We start from the raw sequence: 18,287 nt of genomic DNA on the forward strand, positions 1-18,287 counted from the left end.
AGCACAAACTGGTGACTGCACAAGCATGCTCTGAGTGGGCGTGTCAGCCAATCAACCGACTGACAACATGCGCTAGACTTCGATTGTGCAGTCAAACTTAAATGACTAGAAATTACTTACGACTCCCATGCCGCCGACCACGATTTTGAAATCGTAGCCTAATATGAAGGCGCCTAGTATGGAGCACATGTTGACAGAGTCAGACACGCCGTACCTCTCCACTAACTACGCGCCTGGTCACCTAACGGAGGAAGTAGACAGACTCGTTCCACACACCTGTTTATAGGCAGCTTTCCACAGATAACGCTTTCGCCGTATCACGGCTGGACGAGTAACTTCTACCAAACAATGCCCTATACTTATCTGCTTCATTGAACCTTACTGCCAATAGCTTAGTATAAAAAAATGTAAAAATCGTATCTACGTATATTACGGAACGACTACCCCATACTGCAAATAGCTTAGTGCAAAAAATGTAAAGTCGTATCTATATTACTAAACGACTATCCCGAGGAACTTTAAGGCCCCTACACATGCGCCAACTGACCGACCGACCGACCGACAAATTGGACGAGTGCAGGCGTTTGGAGAGACGGGTCGACAAACTTTCCTTGTCGAGATGTCGGGAGGGTAGGACCACCCGACAGTCGACTCCCCCTCCACCTCCTCCCTCCCCCCCCCCCCTTCCACCGCACTGACCAACAGATTGCATCGTGTGTAACGCTGTCGTGCCAAAAAACGTCGGACAAAAGTTCGTCTTGATTCAATGCTGTTCTATAGAATACGAAGCGGACGAAACTTTGACAGGGTTTCTGAAGAAATTTAAAGACTGGAGATGTTTGTGGGTCACGTCATGAGAGGAATATGCCAATAGATATGCATGAAATGAAGCACTTGTTTCATTTTTTAAGGAACCCATAACGGTTTATGTGGCACATAGAGTGAAAGATAAATATTTTAAGAACTGAAGTCCCTCGACTTCCTCTGTTTCGGTTTTTAGGTTTTAGTTCCGATACTTGCCGGAAATGAAATGTAAAGATCTAAACACAGACAGATTAGATCTTAGATTTCATTTCCGACACATATAGGAAGTAAAACAGAAATATAGAAAGCCAATGGATTTTTATTTATAAAATACACTTTCTTCGTTTTTATAAGTGTTAAAAACTGGCACGATCACCGTTTGTAGTCTCTCTTTGTCTCTTTTGAAATGAAACTTACTGGCGATCTTTTATACTACATATAAAAATAAATTAACAAAGTTTACACGAACACATTTTGTTTTGTTTATTTTGCCTTAACATGATGTATTTCCTCAAAAAAATGGTTAAAATGTCTCTGAGCACTATGGGACTTAACAGCTGAGGTCATCAGTCCTCTAGAACTTAGAACTACTTAAACCTAACTAACCTAAGGACATCACACACATCCATGCCCGAGGCAGGATTCGAACCTGCGACCGTAGCGGTCGCGCGGTTCCAGACTGAAGCGCCTAGAACCGCTCGGCCACTCCGGTCGGCTGTATTTCCTCACACAACCATGAATGACGTTGCAGGTTTCAGGAATTATATATGTAATAATGTAGGGATACAACAGCACTGACTTTGAGGACCTCGTAACTTCTGTCAGTAGAAATTGTAATGTAGCTAACAGCCTCTCCTCGCAGGTTACAGTCTCTCTCATGTTTCCCATAAGAATAGTTTCTTGATATTCAGCAGCTCCGAAATGCATGTTCCATCCATTCTTAGATATCTACGAATATCATCAGGTCGCAGCTCCTTACGTAACAGAGCGCAGGTGAATTTCTTTCTCCGCATTAGCCACATCTTTTCCTATAGCTTTCTCTCGGCTTTTTTCGCCTTGTTATCCCTAAAACAGCCAAGACAACAAGGTAAAATCTAATTTTTGTTTCTTTGCATAACCAAAGGCGATCTTGTAAAACAAAGAAATGAACAAGCTTAAGATAAACTAATCACGACAACAGAACGCCCCTGAAATCGCTGCGTGCAATTGGTCGGGACGTTTGTATGCTGACACGAAATTGATCGCTCGGTCAGTCGGCCAACAAATTCACTCAGGTCCATTTGCAGATTGGCTACGTAAAGGAACCTATAACGCACTAACCGACAAATTGGACGTGTACACGTTTTGACCAGTCTACCGACTGATTTTCCTCATCGGGCGTTCGATTGTGAATCACCCAACAAATCGTGCCGTGTGTAGCGCTGTCCTGCCAGCCGCCCGACGAAAGTTCGTCTTCTGTAACTGTACGCGAGAAAAAACGCTGTTCAAAATGGTTCAAATCTCTCTAAGTACTATGGGACTTAACATCTGAGGTCATCAGTCCCCTAGACTTAGAACTACGTAAACCTAACTAACCTAAGTACATCTCACACATCCATGCCCGGAGCAGCCGCGTGGTTCCGGACTGAGCGCCTAGAACCGCTAGGCCACAGCGGCAGGCAATAAACGCTGTCCAAATATGGCTAACACGACAGAGTGCGAGACGAACTAAACTCTGAACACACAATTTCTGGAGAAGTATAAAGATTGCAGATGCTTATAAGACATATCATGCGAGGAGTATGGCAACAGAGATGCAAGAAGTAAAGCAGTAGTTTCATTTTTTAACGAATCCTTAATGGATTAATGTGGCACACAGAGACAGTGAAAGGTTTAAGAATAATAACCCTTCGACTATCTGTATTTCGATGTCAATTTTTGTTCCCGAAATTCTTCGGAAATTAAATCTAAAAAACGAAATACAGACAGATTTGAAATTAATTTCCGATACATATCGCAAAGAAAACACAATAATCGAAATATAAGCACTCCACTGACTTTATTCATAAAACATGATTGCTGCACTGTTAGGAATGTTAAAAAAATCTAGCCAATCGCTATGCCTTCTGCTATGAAGAACAAAGTGTACGACATTTTTATGGTTCGAAGAGTTTCATGCTACCTGCTCCATTTCTTATACGTCTTTTGTTGTCTTTACTACGTAATGCGCGTCACCACCATTATTAATCTTCCTTCATCCAATTTTAAGTGAGTTTCTTAAACTCTTAGGTGACGTCTGTTACTCTAGACAGAATGTTCACAAGAAAATAATTTTTTTTATTTGCTTTGCTTTATCAAGGGGTATTTCCTCATACAACTATACATCAGTTTTCGGATTTCAAGCATCATTTTAGATAATAATTGTGAGGATACAACTGCTGTGAATTAGAGGTCTTCGTAACTTCTGCCAGTAACTAGAAACGGTAGCATATGAGAGTGAGCTGAAAAGAAATTCCTCCGAATTATTTATCTGAAAACTCTTAAAGCTTCTTAAATAATATTTAACTAAAATTCTACATCTTCATTCTTCATATGCACATATTTATTTCTCAACATAGTCACCCTGCTGACGAACAAATCCTCCCAGTAAGAGACCAGTCCATTAATACGACACTGTAGAATGTTTGACTTCATTGATGGAACAACAATCTCATCTCTGTTTGCACTGCTTCGTCATTATCAAAGCTAAGTCCTTGAAGGTGTGTTCTTTAAGTTTTGGAAACAGACGAAAATCGAATGGGACCAAGACTGCACTGTATTTAGGATGGTCAGTGACAGAGAAACTAAGGCGTCAGATTGTTGCAAATCTCACAGGGCTTGCATGTAGTCTGGCGTTGTCATGCTGAAGAAGAGGGCGCGCCAAGTGTGGACAAAATTTTCACATTAGTGCTTTTAGTTTTCTGAGCTGTTTCTCACACACCAACATGATTACCTTACACACGGTCTTATTACATGCTACAATTAGGAACTCTCTAGTGTAGAGGGTTGCAAATGTGTGGATGCAAAGAAAAAAAATTTAATGTGTTAATAATGTTTGTTTTATTTGAAAAGCTTCAAGTTTTCACATAAAAAATTCCGAGGCATTGTGCTTCAGTATGCCCTCATAGCTAGAGTGTGCACAGAATAACACAGCCAGTAGATGTGTTATCGGCAGGGCATGTGTGGGGACAGCAATGGTGTTGGGGGTTAAGGACAAGAACTGTAGGAGAAATGCTGAAGGGAAAGTGCCATTCTAAACTGAAGCCTTAGTTCAAATTTTTTATAAATATTAAGTGGAGAAACTCCATGCTCACAACTACATGTTGACTATTCAAGCCGGACGGACTGGCCGAGTGGTTCTAGGCGCTACAGTCTGGAACCTCATGACCGCTACGTTCGCAGGTTCGAATCCTGCCTTGGGCATGGGTGTGTGTGTGTGAAGTCCTTAGGTTAGTTAGGTTTAAGTAGTTCTAAGTTCTAGGGACTGATGACCTTAGATGTTAAGTCCCATAGTGCTCAGAGCCATTTGAACCATTTGACTATTTAAGAAGATCTGCTTTGGTTAGCACCTAAAAGAATCCCTCTAGTAGTAAGTGGGTACATTAAGTGCACTTGGGGGAGAAAAAGAAAGACCATCCCTTGGGGTAAAAATAACAACTCTGGGCAGTAGCACAGCAGTGAGTAAGAGTAATTAAAAAATTTCAATTAAGCTAAAAATACCAAATTGTGAAATTCATTATCTTTATTTTTCATATTCTTCACTTCATTGAATCTCAATTTAACCTGACCTTCTTCAAAAATTTGAAAATCTCAGTTAGTCATTAATTTCAAATATGTGTTTGCTAAAAAAATGCTAAACTCTTTAATAAGCCCCATACAAGCTTTTTCTCCATATCAAGTATTAAAATATTCACATCCAGTAATGTCATACAAAATAATTACCTCTAGCTAATTAATTTTTTAAACAAATTAGAATTTAGTGCATTATTCAGATTCTTCAGAAGGGATTCCATTTATACAGAGAAATTTTTATTAAGATTAAAAAATTATACATCAAAACAGACAACAGTGACAGCAAATACAAAATTATTCAAGTTATCAACTAGATTTTTTAAAAGAGAAAAAATATTTAAATGAAAAAGAGAAAATATTTGCAACAATACATTGTTTAAAAAAGAACTTTGCTCCAAAACTCTGATGAAATGAACAAAATAGAAAAATTTCTTATTCTCATAACTAACAGACAAATGCTTAAAGGAATTAACAAAAAACTTAAGAAAAACCAAACAAAATATATATGCCAAAAATAAATATTTATAAAAAAATTATATGTTTGTTGAAAAAATATTAAATAAAGAAGAAAGTAAGTATACTTAATAAAGCCTGATATATTAAAAAATATTTTTCATATTTCTTACTTTCTGATTCTGATATTTTTTTATTCTCAAAATTATGAATTAAAAACAAAACAGATTTAGAAAATAGAAAAAAATGGAAATGTCGTGTGGCTAGGGCCTCCGGTCGGGTAGACCGTTTGCCTGGTGCAGGTCTATCGATTTGACGCCACTTCGGCGACCTGCGTGTCGATGGGAATGAAATGATTATGATTAGGACAACACAACTCCCAGTCCCTAAGCAGAGAAAATTTCCGACCCAGCCGGGAATCAAACCCAGGCCCTTAGGATTGACAGTCTGTCACGCTGACCACTCAGCTACCGGGGCAGACTTAGAAAATAGAGAATAGAATAAAGCAATTACTGTATTTATATAATTGTTTTACAGAAATTCCTGGTACAAATTATATTTTTATATTGTAAATATAGAAAAGTTATTTTATTTTTGATAGCCAATGTCACTGTATCACACTTTTCTAGAACTACTCTTTTGTGATACTGAAATAAGAATTTCCTTTTTGTTTATTTTTTGTGTTAACATTTCTGGTTATCTGGTTGTACTCTAATTGAATCGTTGTTTTCACATCATTCTCAGTTAATCTTATCATAGATTTGACATTCAGCTTTTGAACATTCTTATAGTTTGTGTATGTAGGGGAAACAGCATTACCAATAATGGCATCATAGAGATGTTGGTAGAACATAATCCCTACCACTTGGCATAGATTATTGATTTTGTAATTCTAATTATGTGATGAATGAAGCTAACACATTGCTAAAATTTCTGGGTTGTGACAAAAGCTTGAAATTGCACTTTCTCAATCAAAACTCGGGCTTCTTTCCCAAAATTTCTTGTAATGGGAAATGGTTTAGCAAGAAACGAATGCAAATTTCAGCAGCCATGAAATGTTATTGTGACTGCTGTTTAACAGACAAGAGTTGCAAGTTACTCACAAGTGTCGGAGTTCCAAATCATGCTTTAAGAAATAATTTTACATGATTTTTTTTATTGATTTCAGAAATCTTGCTGTATTGTTACATGTAGTCATAGGAGAAATCCAAGGAAACACTGAAATATATACATATAAACAGTTATGTGGTATTCAGTTACACAGGACTCACTGTTCATAGACATTTATCGTTCTTATAATATGTCTCTATATAAATTCATCATATACAGATTCAATGTGATACAAGTATATACTAATTACATTATGTTGTCATATTTGCAAATAAGTCATAACAAAGAACCAACGGTTATAACTATGAAATGATACAAATAAGTCAGATGAAAGTAAGGTATAAATGGTAACACATGCATATTTAAGATACATTCAACAAAGTCATTTTTGACTAGCACTAATGAATTCATATGCAGAACAAAAGCAGTGTTTCTGTAGCATTGATTTCATTTTGGGTCTGAATTCTTTCTGATAAGACTTAACTCTCAGGTGGCTTCTTGTGTAAAAGTACCCCCATGTGCCATACACTACTTTGGTTTTTACAAAGCCGAGGGATGAATTATAAATACATCCTTAGAATTCAGAGTTTCGTGATGGTGAACATGTTCATTTTTTGCATAAATGTGCACATTTACATGAATAAAAACATTGTCGTTTTAGTGTAGATACACTGCTCTAATAAGATATTGAGATCCTTAAAGAGCTGACTAGTGGTGGGACAGTAAGGTACTTGTTTCATTGTCTTAATTATTTGTTTCTGTGTAATTCACATCTTCTTGTAGAAATTGCATCAAAGTGGAATGCAGTACAATATTATTGAGTGCATTAATGCAAAGTAGGCACGTTTTACTGTTTCTGTGTCACAGATTTATTTAACGCATGACATGGACTACTCATCCTGCATAATAATTTAGCTTTGTATATGTTCCACTATACCATGTTGTATGTTCACACTCCAACGAATTTTGTGGCTAGTTTTTGGTGTATGGACATGTTCACTATCCTGATATTATCCATCATTGATGATATCTTTTATTGACATGCGAAAATTAGTATAGATTATATTTATTTAACAGAACCTAATCTTTATGTAACCAGTTTATAAGATTACAGTTTGGGTCGGCAGTTTTGTTGCTTCGCCGATGAGGACAGATTTGATGGTCAAATTTTATGTAATTTTTTGTGGCCGTTCTCACATGTTAGAGAAAATCTGTGGATACATGTGAAATCACCACACTAAACTATGTTATTATCGTTATCATATAATTTCAGACATAGTTCTTCATAATACCAGTTTTGGAGCAATATCCTATTTTAGTTTAGAAGTTCCCTTTCAGGAACATTAAAATTGAATGTTCAGTTAAGAAGAGGCTAAGATTTCTTTATCTCCTTAGATTTTTCACTATATCGCTTCCATTAATGACAAACGAAGTATTATTTCGTTTCTTTCAGCGCCTGAAGTGAATTCCGTAAGCTGTCCTCTGGCAAAATTATGGAACTGAAAGTGTGAGTCATCTACCAGATAAAAGTTAAAATCCTAGTTCGATGTTTAACATGAATTACATTCGATACCGTACTGAGTACACTGTACAGCAATACACAGTATTATCTTTGCGGGTGGGAGCGATATTTTGAAATGATGGTAACTTGGTTTTAGCAACAAAAAAATATCATTGTATGAATGTCGTACCGTACAGTTTTTGTTTTAAGTATGTAATATAACATTTTCCTTGCAGAGCTACGGGCTAAATGATTCGAGAGAGTTGCACGATTCCAGTTTGAATTTTTCACTCTCTGGGGAGGTGAGTAGTTTGTCTCACTTACCAATAAATCTTTTATAATTTAATTTAAAAGATGCTAACATTGTTGACATCTATCGCAAAGGTTAGTAACCACTTCCACTGTCACAGAAACCACTCACACATCGTTGTTCCTCAGAATTAGCCTCCTCTGCTGTTGGTGTTAGTATTCATAGACGTAAACATGACGGACTCGTAGTGTGACAGTTCTTTGCAGCATATTGCCGAAATCAAGAGTCTTTTTGTTTTTAGTTGAGTTGATGGAATGGCAGTAGATGGAAACATAATCTTGTTCCCAACCAGTTCAGTTATTTTACCGAGACTTCTGATGGGAGTGCTTTGCTTGAAAGAATTATAACCTATCATAATATGCAGTTCAGTGCGCCAACGATACAGTTATGTTCCGTCAAAGAAAACTACAGGCTAAGGTATAGCTCTGCAGTGAATGAGTATGTGAGTGTGTGAAAATTATTGAGAGAGTAATGCTACACAAGAGTGGTCACAATCTAACTGAAATTGCAAAATACTTTATACAAGTCAAATGACTACTTTTTTCTTATATTGTAATGTTGCCATGCAGTTTGTGTCTTATCTGTAAGTAAAAGAGAGATCTTAAATTGATGCCTTCTCACAATAACTTACTGTTAATATTCTGTACAGTCTTTATGTAGTGTACAAACTGTCTAAAATACTTGTTTATTTTTGCAATGCAGTTAGGTGGAATTAGTAGGGTATGGAAAGAAAATAAAACTAAATACTGATATATTAGTGTATTAATCTTTCATCAAATTTTGTACCTGCTGCAAGTACACGAAGAAAAATCACCCTGTTTTGGAGATATGATTAGAACCAGTATTTTGATAAATTTGGATTACCAGATGATTCACTATAGTTAATTTTTCTATAACTAATAACTCGCAATACACGTGCACAGGACTTCAGTGTTACATGAAGTTCAAGTTTGTGCAGTCTCTCCTGTATTTTACTGAGGCTCAACATGCCTCTGTTAGTAAAACTGACACACTATTTGTACAGTGCTTGTGTAAATGTTGTGACAATCATACTACATGATCTGTTTCCCGATTTGTTCGATTGATAAGATTACTGAAAGTAAGGTCATTGCTGTGTTGTCACTCAATCAGAATGATTTACGAAAGCCACAAATTGAGGAGACCTGAGCAGGGTCTAGAACCCTGCCCCTCCAGAGCAGTGTGTTGAATGATGCATGACTTTGCCCAGAAAAAATGAAATGATTGTATGGAATTTATTGGCTGGGATATCCCCTTGGGGTTCGGCCGCCGTATTCCAAGTCATTTTAGTTGACGCCACTTTGGCAACTCGCGAGTCAGTGATGATGAAAATGATGATGGGCCAGTCTCCTGCGAGGAATCGAACCCGGGCCCCCTTGCGTGGTAGGCGGTAACGCTACTGCTGCACTACGGAGGCAGACTAACAGATCTATTAGTGCAGTGCAACCATTTTCATATGCTCTCTGATGCATATCTTTTTCTCCAGTAGTACTAGAACAGGAGGTCAGTCAATTATAATGTACAAAACAGGGCGGTGGTGCGAAGCATTGTTTTTTTTTATGAAGCCCATATCCATTATCCACATATACCTATTAGAAGAAACTGCAATCAGTGACAAGTATCACTGAGAACCTTTTCTGATCTTAGCAGCAGCTGTACCAATTTATAGATGAAATTAAAACTTGAAATTAAGTTAGTTGTGTTTTGCACAGATCATATTTTAATTTCATCCTTGATGAATAGTTTCCTTGGAAAGCATACATCTGTGAAATAATGAAATACTTCACCAGTTAAGTTTTTCTCTTGCCCTGCAGTAGTCTTTTTATGGTATTAATGTATTGTGCCTCTTTCGTTAAGCAAATGTTATACACAGAAACACAACCAAACCATCACTAACACTATTTGCTTTATGCAGAATTGTAGTACAGTACCTTGGTACTTGAAAATGGGAATAAATTCCTGTATTCCGTATGCTACATTTGAAGGAGCAAAACTGGTGCTGCACTTTATTATTTAAATCTTAGATCATCTTCACACTAAATCTTATGACGTGGAATGTGTCTTCAAAAGAATGCATAGACCAAAAGCTGTTTATGTAGCTACTTGCCAGCTATTTACAGGTTTGGAATTGATTACTTACTTATATTGAAGAATTCTTCTATGGTGTAGAAGTTTCGGAGAAGCAATGTTAATATAAATTTTAAAACCCATCACCTACATCAGACATTTAATTTCATGATTAGATGATTAAAGATCCTTAGAGCTGTATATTTTATTCCTTTCTGTGCCAAAGTTAGTTCACCGTAATTTGAACTGACATTGCAGTTGACAAGTCAGTGAACTGATTGGTAAGGGCCAACCAATCGCAGTTCTTTCTCAAGCACCATATGCTCGCTATATTGCCTGTTTTGGAGGTAGTCACACAGCCTTGTCAGGTGTGGCTGCCCCATCCCTGTCACCTGTACTGCAGTCTATCATTCTCACATTTATTTTATTTGATGCATAGTGGGAACTATGGATCATTTCTCCTTCTAATATTGTATTGGATAATGTCTCTGTTACTCTCAATCTGCAACAAATTGTTGACAACATGTTTCATTGGTGAATAAATGTGCAGTGAAGATGTGGTTATTATTCTTGAAATACATGCCTGCAAGATGTGTATATGTGAACTGCACAATAATTCTGATTAGTTTCTTTCGTGCAACAAATACTTCTTGTGTAAGTGAAGAGTTACCTGAAAATATTATCCTGTAAGACATAAAATATGTGAACTTACTGATTTCTTGTCCGCATAGTAGCCAGTTATTATGACCAAAGTGTCATGTTGGGAGAATGGAAAGAACTAGGAATGAAAACAGAGGGCCAAATGCACATTCCTGGGAGCAAAAGAGAAGCCCAAAATCTCGATAGATAGATAAGCTATGAAATTTGAGCACATGGGATGTATTGTAACAGAGAACCTAATATATGACACAGAAATAAGATTGATAGTAGCAATAGTCGAGGAAGTGTTTAACAAAAAAGGGGTCATCTTTATTCAGGCCACAGAATAAAACCCTGAGTATACAATTGGCCATTGGCTAGTCTCCCTCCTCCCACCCTTGAGAAGACAGCAACTGTTCCAACAAGGAATTGAAGGATGATTAAGGTGAAGAGAGGGAGGTATCAACTAAGAATGATGTGTGTGGGGAGGGGGGGGGGGGGAGGGGGGAGGGAGAGTACATGGAACTGAAGAGAAAAGCATGAGGCAGGGAGAGGTCCGAGTCTTCTGCATGGTGGAACTACTACTGATTATTTTACATCACGAAAACAGTTAATGATCAGAAAACAATCAGGAACTAGTGTGACTTTAGAATTAGCAATTTATTTGTCCTTGACAATTACTTCCGTTGTTTTGCAAACTGTATCATTTGTTTTGCGTTGGATGTTGTGTATAGGTTTGCTTTCACATCATTCGGTGTCCAAATGGAAAATTATATAGTTTTTTTTTTCTTTTATAGAACCGAATAATCAAGTTAGTGTGTGGAATGATATCTGGAAGTTTCTCTGTGAGGTAATAGGTTGAATTCCGTTCATTTAACAGTACGAGATGGAGGATTTAGACTTATATCTAAAACTATTTTATGTCATTAAGAACATTGAAGGTAGTACATACATGTAACCATATTCTAATGCACATCCCCAATGCTTTCTACTTGGGTACAAAGTGCTCTTCTTAAGTCGTCAGGTGAATTTCCTCTTGTGCTTCAGCAAATATCTGTAATTTTGTTTTTTCATTGTGTAGCTTGAGTTAGCCAAAATAAATAGTCATCACGTCTTTCGTACAGCACCCAGCTTCACTGGAAAGTGTCAGTTTGTTTCTCGTTGCAGACAAAGTTATTTTGAAAGCAGAATTTTATGTGCCCATTTGGTAGAGTGGTCCCAGATTAGCCTAGTAGGATATTTGTTTTATTGATATGGATTATCAGGGACAGTACTCCAGCAGCGACAGCACTGCCCTGTGCCGTGCTGACTGGCAGCACCAAATGTGCAGTGCTACAGAGTTGCTCCCATATTACTGCTTGTTCATCATGTTTTACTGTACCTATTAATACATGTCAATAAAAGAAATATCACACTAGATTAATTTGAGAGTGTTCTGTTGAAAGTGTGTGTAAAATTTTGGTATAAATATGATTTTGCTTGTAATGGGAAACAAACCAACACTTTCTGTTGACACTGGGTGTTGCATGAAAAATGTGACAAGCAGTAAATTGCTTGGGCTGACTGCAGCGGCACAGTGCAAAAATGAAATTGAAGATGTCTGCTAAAACACCAAAGAAAATGCATCTGACGACATCTTGGGTGGCTGTAGTTGCCGTACCTACAAGGTTGGCTGCATCTGACAACGGTTCTCTCTCTCTCTCTCTCTCTCTCTCTCTCTGTGTGTGTGTGTGTGTGTGTGTGTGTGTGTGTGTGTGTGTGTGTAAAATGAAATAAAGGATTGTTAAATTACCATTAATTTTTAATTATGTTTCACAAATCTGTACACATCAGCTTTCATCTTGGTGTTCTTGTGCGTTTTTTGCAGCTCGATTCCTCTCAATCAAAAATTGGGAAAATCGATTGCTCGCAGTTTACGAGGTCTCAAACTATAAATCCTGTTTTGCTTCCACCTTTTCTGTTGGGAGAATCTTCAGCAAGGGTAAGTCTTCCATATACTGAAAAGACAGTATCCATTTCTTGAATAAAATTTTTTTCCCATTATTAATTATTGCAAATTAAGACTTCAAGAAATTTCCTTACCTATCAAGGATACAATGTAAACTTCTACTTTTATAATTATCATTTCCATTGGATGATGTAGGAATTGTAGGAATATGGTACACATGCATGACCTCAGAATAATGAGATTTTGTCAATCAATCAATTCATTTCTGAAGAAAAATTACATTTATTCTCTGTACATCCATCTTCACATGAATGTATGTAAATGGTATTAATTCAGTCTAACGTGGTTAACATTTTAAAGTACCTGTAGATGTTATGATACTATTTTGCTGTTTTTTATATAGTATGATCAATAATGTGTTTGCTGTATCTGGGAGCGTGAAGATGGTGTATTGTAGCATCAAAACCAGCTGCATATCAATAAAACCAGTAAACACTCTTGACAAAAAATCAAATGCTTTTTGAAACAAAAAACCACAAAAGTACAACAGTACTGAAAATATGTCAAAACCATCCAGAGCGTAGCAAACACCACTACTGAACTGAAGCAAAAAAATTTTTGTAGAGACAGGTGAAAACGTTCAAAGATTACTAAAGGTTCTTCATTATCTATAACCTTCTAAATGGTAACCCTTATGTTAGAATGTCTACTACCTGTCTATTGGTTGACGTGAAATTCAGTCTAACCTTATTCTCTTTAACTGATTGACGAATGCAATGATACCTAGTCTTTGTGTGTTTTAATCCTACAGAAAATCCTGATTAGTTAGTAAATTTGATAGCACTTTGGTTATCTATTTGCAAAATAGGAATGGAGGACTCATCACCAGCTGAAATTTCTTTCAGAAGTTGATCTGACCACACAAGAGATTTGCAAGCTTGACTTGCAGCCACATATTCTGTCTCCATTGAAAAAGAGCAACACACTGCTACAATTTATTTTTCCACACAACTGGCTCTCTATGGAACTCGAGTAGGTTGCCACTTGTTGAGCGTCTTGTGCTTCTGTCCCTACCATAATCAGCATTGCTAGAAGTTTCAATATTACTGTCTACATTCTTATCAATACCTTCTGTAAATGAATCCAAAGCAACCAACCAGTTGCAACTAAAGATGGCTTTATACAACCTTTTACTGTGGTTTTGATAGATGTAAACACATCATCTTCAGAAAAATGTGTAACCTGCAGCAAATGTAACAGCAATAGCTACAAACCCAGAAACATAGATGTCAAAAATTAGTGTCATACAGAGACTTGATCCCCACAAAGGGTTGGGAATGTCACATATATCATAAAATATAACTGAAAGCATAAAAAGTAGAATGTACTTACAGAATTTCACATTGGAAAAACACCAAGTAATGAAACGACCTGACATTTGTCCAAGGAAAATATGCTGTCAGTGCACATTATGAAATATACTGGCCCATATGGTCAGGGCTTGACAAGTAAGAGTAGTTAAAAGTCCAGAAATGAAACCTATCAAATAAAATGTCACACCTTTTTATGTGCCTCGTGCCAACTGACAGGAAATGGAGAGTGTGAACATCAGGAAAACAAGGCAGGTGGCATATGTACCAAGATCGATGTACACTTGCAGCATAAAAAGCTATTAAGGGGAGTTGGAACGCCCTAATCCAACAATGTTAAATTTAGTGACTTGGCATCCCTGTATTTCAGGAACCACTGTAACCACTGACATGAAACTTTTACAGGACATTATCCTGCATACTTATCGATTCTACAAGGTGGGCGTGGAATATTCATCACGGCACACATTGTTCCTGCTGCAGTGTGTCCTTTGCCAATAGCGCTCAATCCATAAAACCACCTAACATTTACTTCAAAACAATTGTCTTAACACTTATTAGAATTCCAAACTGAAGGAGTATATTTACAACTGGCACAATTAATGATAAGTTTCCTGGTTAGTCCATTTGATACCTCACTGTCTTCATGTAAACTAACTGGCCCTCCACGTAGTTTACAAAACACACATTCACCTAACACCCTTGTTAGGATGCGTAAATCTATAAATCTATCAAAAAATAACGTAATGTACCATTTACATCACTTTCGCTTTGAGAAAACTGCGTATCACAACGATTAAAATAAATCTTTGAAGCACTAATGGGTGTTTCTCTAGATAATAACGAGTTTGCCTATATTTCATTGTCTGTAACTTGACATGCCACATGTTGAACACAGTGTTTCCCTTTATTTGAATATCTATTACCATGAAACCCACGTTTCTTAAAAACACTTCATTTTGGCATCATACTTTACTTTTTGAGAGATTTACCAATCTGTTAGTCACTTTTCCTCTGGAAAACTTCACAAAATATAAAATGGGGGGAAAGAAACGTGTGAACAAATAATGTATATTAGAATTTTGAGGTATGGGCAGCTTGTAAAGGCTGCTGGCAAGCGCATGAAGATTTTATGCACAATATAGGTTTGAAGCCTTCAAAAAGCTGTCTGCAAACAAGGTGCAGCAGGTCATTCAGTAAATTTCTGTCCTTGAGCTATGGGTGTTGAAAGATCTCTGGTTCTTCCCAAAGATCCAATTGGCACATTTTGACTTCTCTGTACAAAATAACTGTCTCTTCCAAATTTTTCGGGCTATGATTAGTAGTCGGTAAGTGTTAAGCAACTGTAGAATTATGTACATTCACTCCTTTTTTATGTAACAGATGCTCCTTGTATCTTGTCTTCACAACTCTGGCTGTTGACTGAAGTAACAGCATGGGGCGTCATTACAGGTCAGTTTTTAGATGCCTGATTTGGAAAACAGTCACCTGTATTTTCCACTTTACTCACAAGGGAACCTCCCTATCGCACCCCCCTCAGATTTAGTTATAAGTTGGCACAGTGGATAGGCCTTGATAAACTGAACACAGATCAATTGAGAAAACAGGAAGAAGTTGTGTAGAACTGTGAAAAAAATAAGCAAAATATACAAACTGAGTAGTCCATGGGTGACATAGGCAACATAATGGACAATCTGAGAACAGGAGCGGGGTGGTCCCGTGGTAACGTGAGCTGCTGTGAAACGAGAGGTCCTTGGTTCAAGTCTTCCCTCGAGTGAAAATTTTACTTTCTTTATTTTTGCATAGTTATTATCTGTCCATTCTTTCATTGACGTCTCTGTTCACTGTAATAAGTTTAGTGTCGGTGTTTTGCGACCGCATCGCAAAACCGTGCGATTAGTAGACGAAAGGACGTGCCTCTCCAATGGGAACCGAAAACATTTGATCGCAAGGTCATACGTCAACCGATTCCTCCACAGGAAAACACATCTGATATATTCCATACGACACTGGTGACGGCATGTGTGTCACATGACAGGAATATGTTGTCGACCCACCTAACTTGTACACTTGGCGAATGGGTAAAAAGATTCTTCTACCTTGCCCGATTTAGGTTTTCTTGTGGATCTGATAATCACTCCCAAAAAATTGATGAAAACATAAGAGTTTGTCACATAAACTGAAAATAAAAAATTAAACTTTTCACTCGATGGAAGATTTGAATCAATGACCTTTTGTTCCGCAGCTGCTCACGTTACCACGAGACCACGGCGCTCCTACGTTCTCAATGTCCTTGATATTGCCTATCTTCCCATGAACTACTCAGTTTGTATATTTTGCTTATTTTTTCACAGTTCCACACAACTTCTTCCTGTTTTCTCAATTGATCTGTGTTCAGTTTTTCAAGGCCTATCGACTGTGCCAACTTATAACTAAATCTGAGGGGGGTGCGATGGGGAGGTTCCCTTGTCAGAAGCTTTTTCTTTAAATTCTTGTCTCTAAAGAAGGAAACACTAAAGTTATAATTTTTCAGTAGATGATGTTTAATCCCATATGAAACATTTCCTAAGAATGAAATAAATATGAATTTAGTAGCAACCTTATTTTTGAAAGAAGTTGTGTTGCTCAAAGTTGAAAGTTTTTGAGAGATTTTGTTATTGGAGATGTAATGTACCATGCCCTGATCATATCCATTGTGACTGGTAGGTTTAATCACGTTTAGTTCATGTTGGTGACTGGCGGGCGATAAAAGTGTGTTTACCTTACAGTGTATGGAGGGAAAAAAAGAAATTTAGTTTCTGTGCTTTTGGATGAGTGAGGTCGGCAGGGATGACATTGGCTGAACATGTTTCATCATGGCAGATATTAAAACTGATATGATCATTTCCTGTACAAAAATTGTTAAATTGAATAAATTGATTCCATGTTCTTAATTTTGAACTTCTTTTCTGAAATAGATTTTCTCATGGAAGTCATTGAATGTGCTGAAAAGGAACTCTAACTCGTGATCATTACTGTTAAACCCAGTGATAATATCAACAACATATCATGCATAAAATTTAAATTTTTTGATGTTGTTCTGAATTGATATTTAAACATTTTGTTCATATTGCTCTTGAACGTGAGGTAATTATGTTGAAGACCAACTTTAAGTAAACTGGTTAGTTCACCAGTCCGAACTGTATTCATTTTTATTTGTTGTAGAAGATTCTTCTCTATGAGAACTATAGTTGTATCAATTCAGGAACAGGATCTAAAATATCAAATGCAATCAACCTAGTGTCAACTATGCCTTGCATCATTGAATTTTGTTGATTAAATCTTTACTATTTTTATCAAAAAAGTTATGTTCCTATACAAACAAATCCATAATTTTATAATGCAGACACCTAGCAACTGTGTGATGGGTGCTGCCTATCCCATTGACCAACAGACTAATCAGGTGATCCTGTGTATGCAGCTTGAATTGACTTCAGAGGACAGGAGGCTTTAGATTCATGTTTCCACACCTACATCTGTACTTTGCATATCACCGTGAGGTATACGGCATAGGGTACATCCCGTTGTACCAGTTGTTAGGGTTTATTCTTGTTCCATTCATGTATGGAGCATGGGAAGAATGATTGAATGCCTCAGTGCCTGCAGTAATTATTCTAATCTTATCCTCAATATCCCTTTGTGATCCAAAAACATAGGGGGTTCTCGTATACTCGTAGATTTATAGCTGGTTCTCGAAACTTTACTTTCTCAGGGTAGATTACGCCTTTCTTCAAGAGTCTTCCAGTTCAGTTCCTTCATTATCTCTTTGATGCTCTCCCATGGAGTAAAGAAACCTGTGACTATTCATGCTGCCGTTCTCTGTATACATTCAGTATCCCTTGTTAGCCCTATCTGGTATGGGTCCCACACACTTGAGCAATATTCTAGAACTGTTGCATGAGTGATCTGTAAGCAGTCTCCTTTGTAGACTGATTGCACTTGCCCAGCACTCTACCTATAAACTTAAGTCTGCCACCTGCTTTATCCATGACTGAACCTTTGTGATCTTTCCATTTCATATCCTGACAAAGTGTTACACCCAGGTATTTGCATGAGTTTGGCCTGTGTGAAGTGCAAAATTTTATGTTTCTGGGACATTTAAAGCAAGTTGCCAATCTCTGCACTACTTTGAAATCTTATCAAGATGTGACAGAATATTTATGCAGCTTCTCTCAGATAGTACTTCATTATAGATAACTGCATGCTCTGCAGAAATTA

At 37.1% G+C, this 18,287-nt stretch overlaps 1 protein-coding gene across 2 annotated transcripts in view; it reads left to right on the top strand.

Annotated features, from left to right (window-relative positions):
* The first annotated feature begins 7,735 nt into the window (after window positions 1–7,735).
* LOC126210202 (uncharacterized) overlaps window positions 7,736–18,287 on the top strand; it is a 44,221-nt gene continuing 33,669 nt past the window's right edge. Inside the window, exons 1-3 of one of the 2 annotated variants that reach the window (XM_049939379.1) lie at window positions 7,736–7,820; window positions 7,915–7,980; window positions 12,580–12,693. In XM_049939379.1, the coding sequence (XP_049795336.1) occupies window positions 7,815–7,820; window positions 7,915–7,980; window positions 12,580–12,693 (186 nt within the window). In that variant the 5' untranslated portion in view covers window positions 7,736–7,814. Of the gene's footprint in view, window positions 7,821–7,914; window positions 7,981–8,193; window positions 8,406–12,579; window positions 12,694–18,287 lie in introns of those variants that run through there. The other variant, XM_049939380.1, reaches the window with a different exon arrangement.

The sequence above is a fragment of the Schistocerca nitens genome, chromosome 10 (assembly GCF_023898315.1).
Source record: "Schistocerca nitens isolate TAMUIC-IGC-003100 chromosome 10, iqSchNite1.1, whole genome shotgun sequence".
Lineage (NCBI taxonomy): Eukaryota > Metazoa > Arthropoda > Insecta > Orthoptera > Acrididae > Schistocerca > Schistocerca nitens.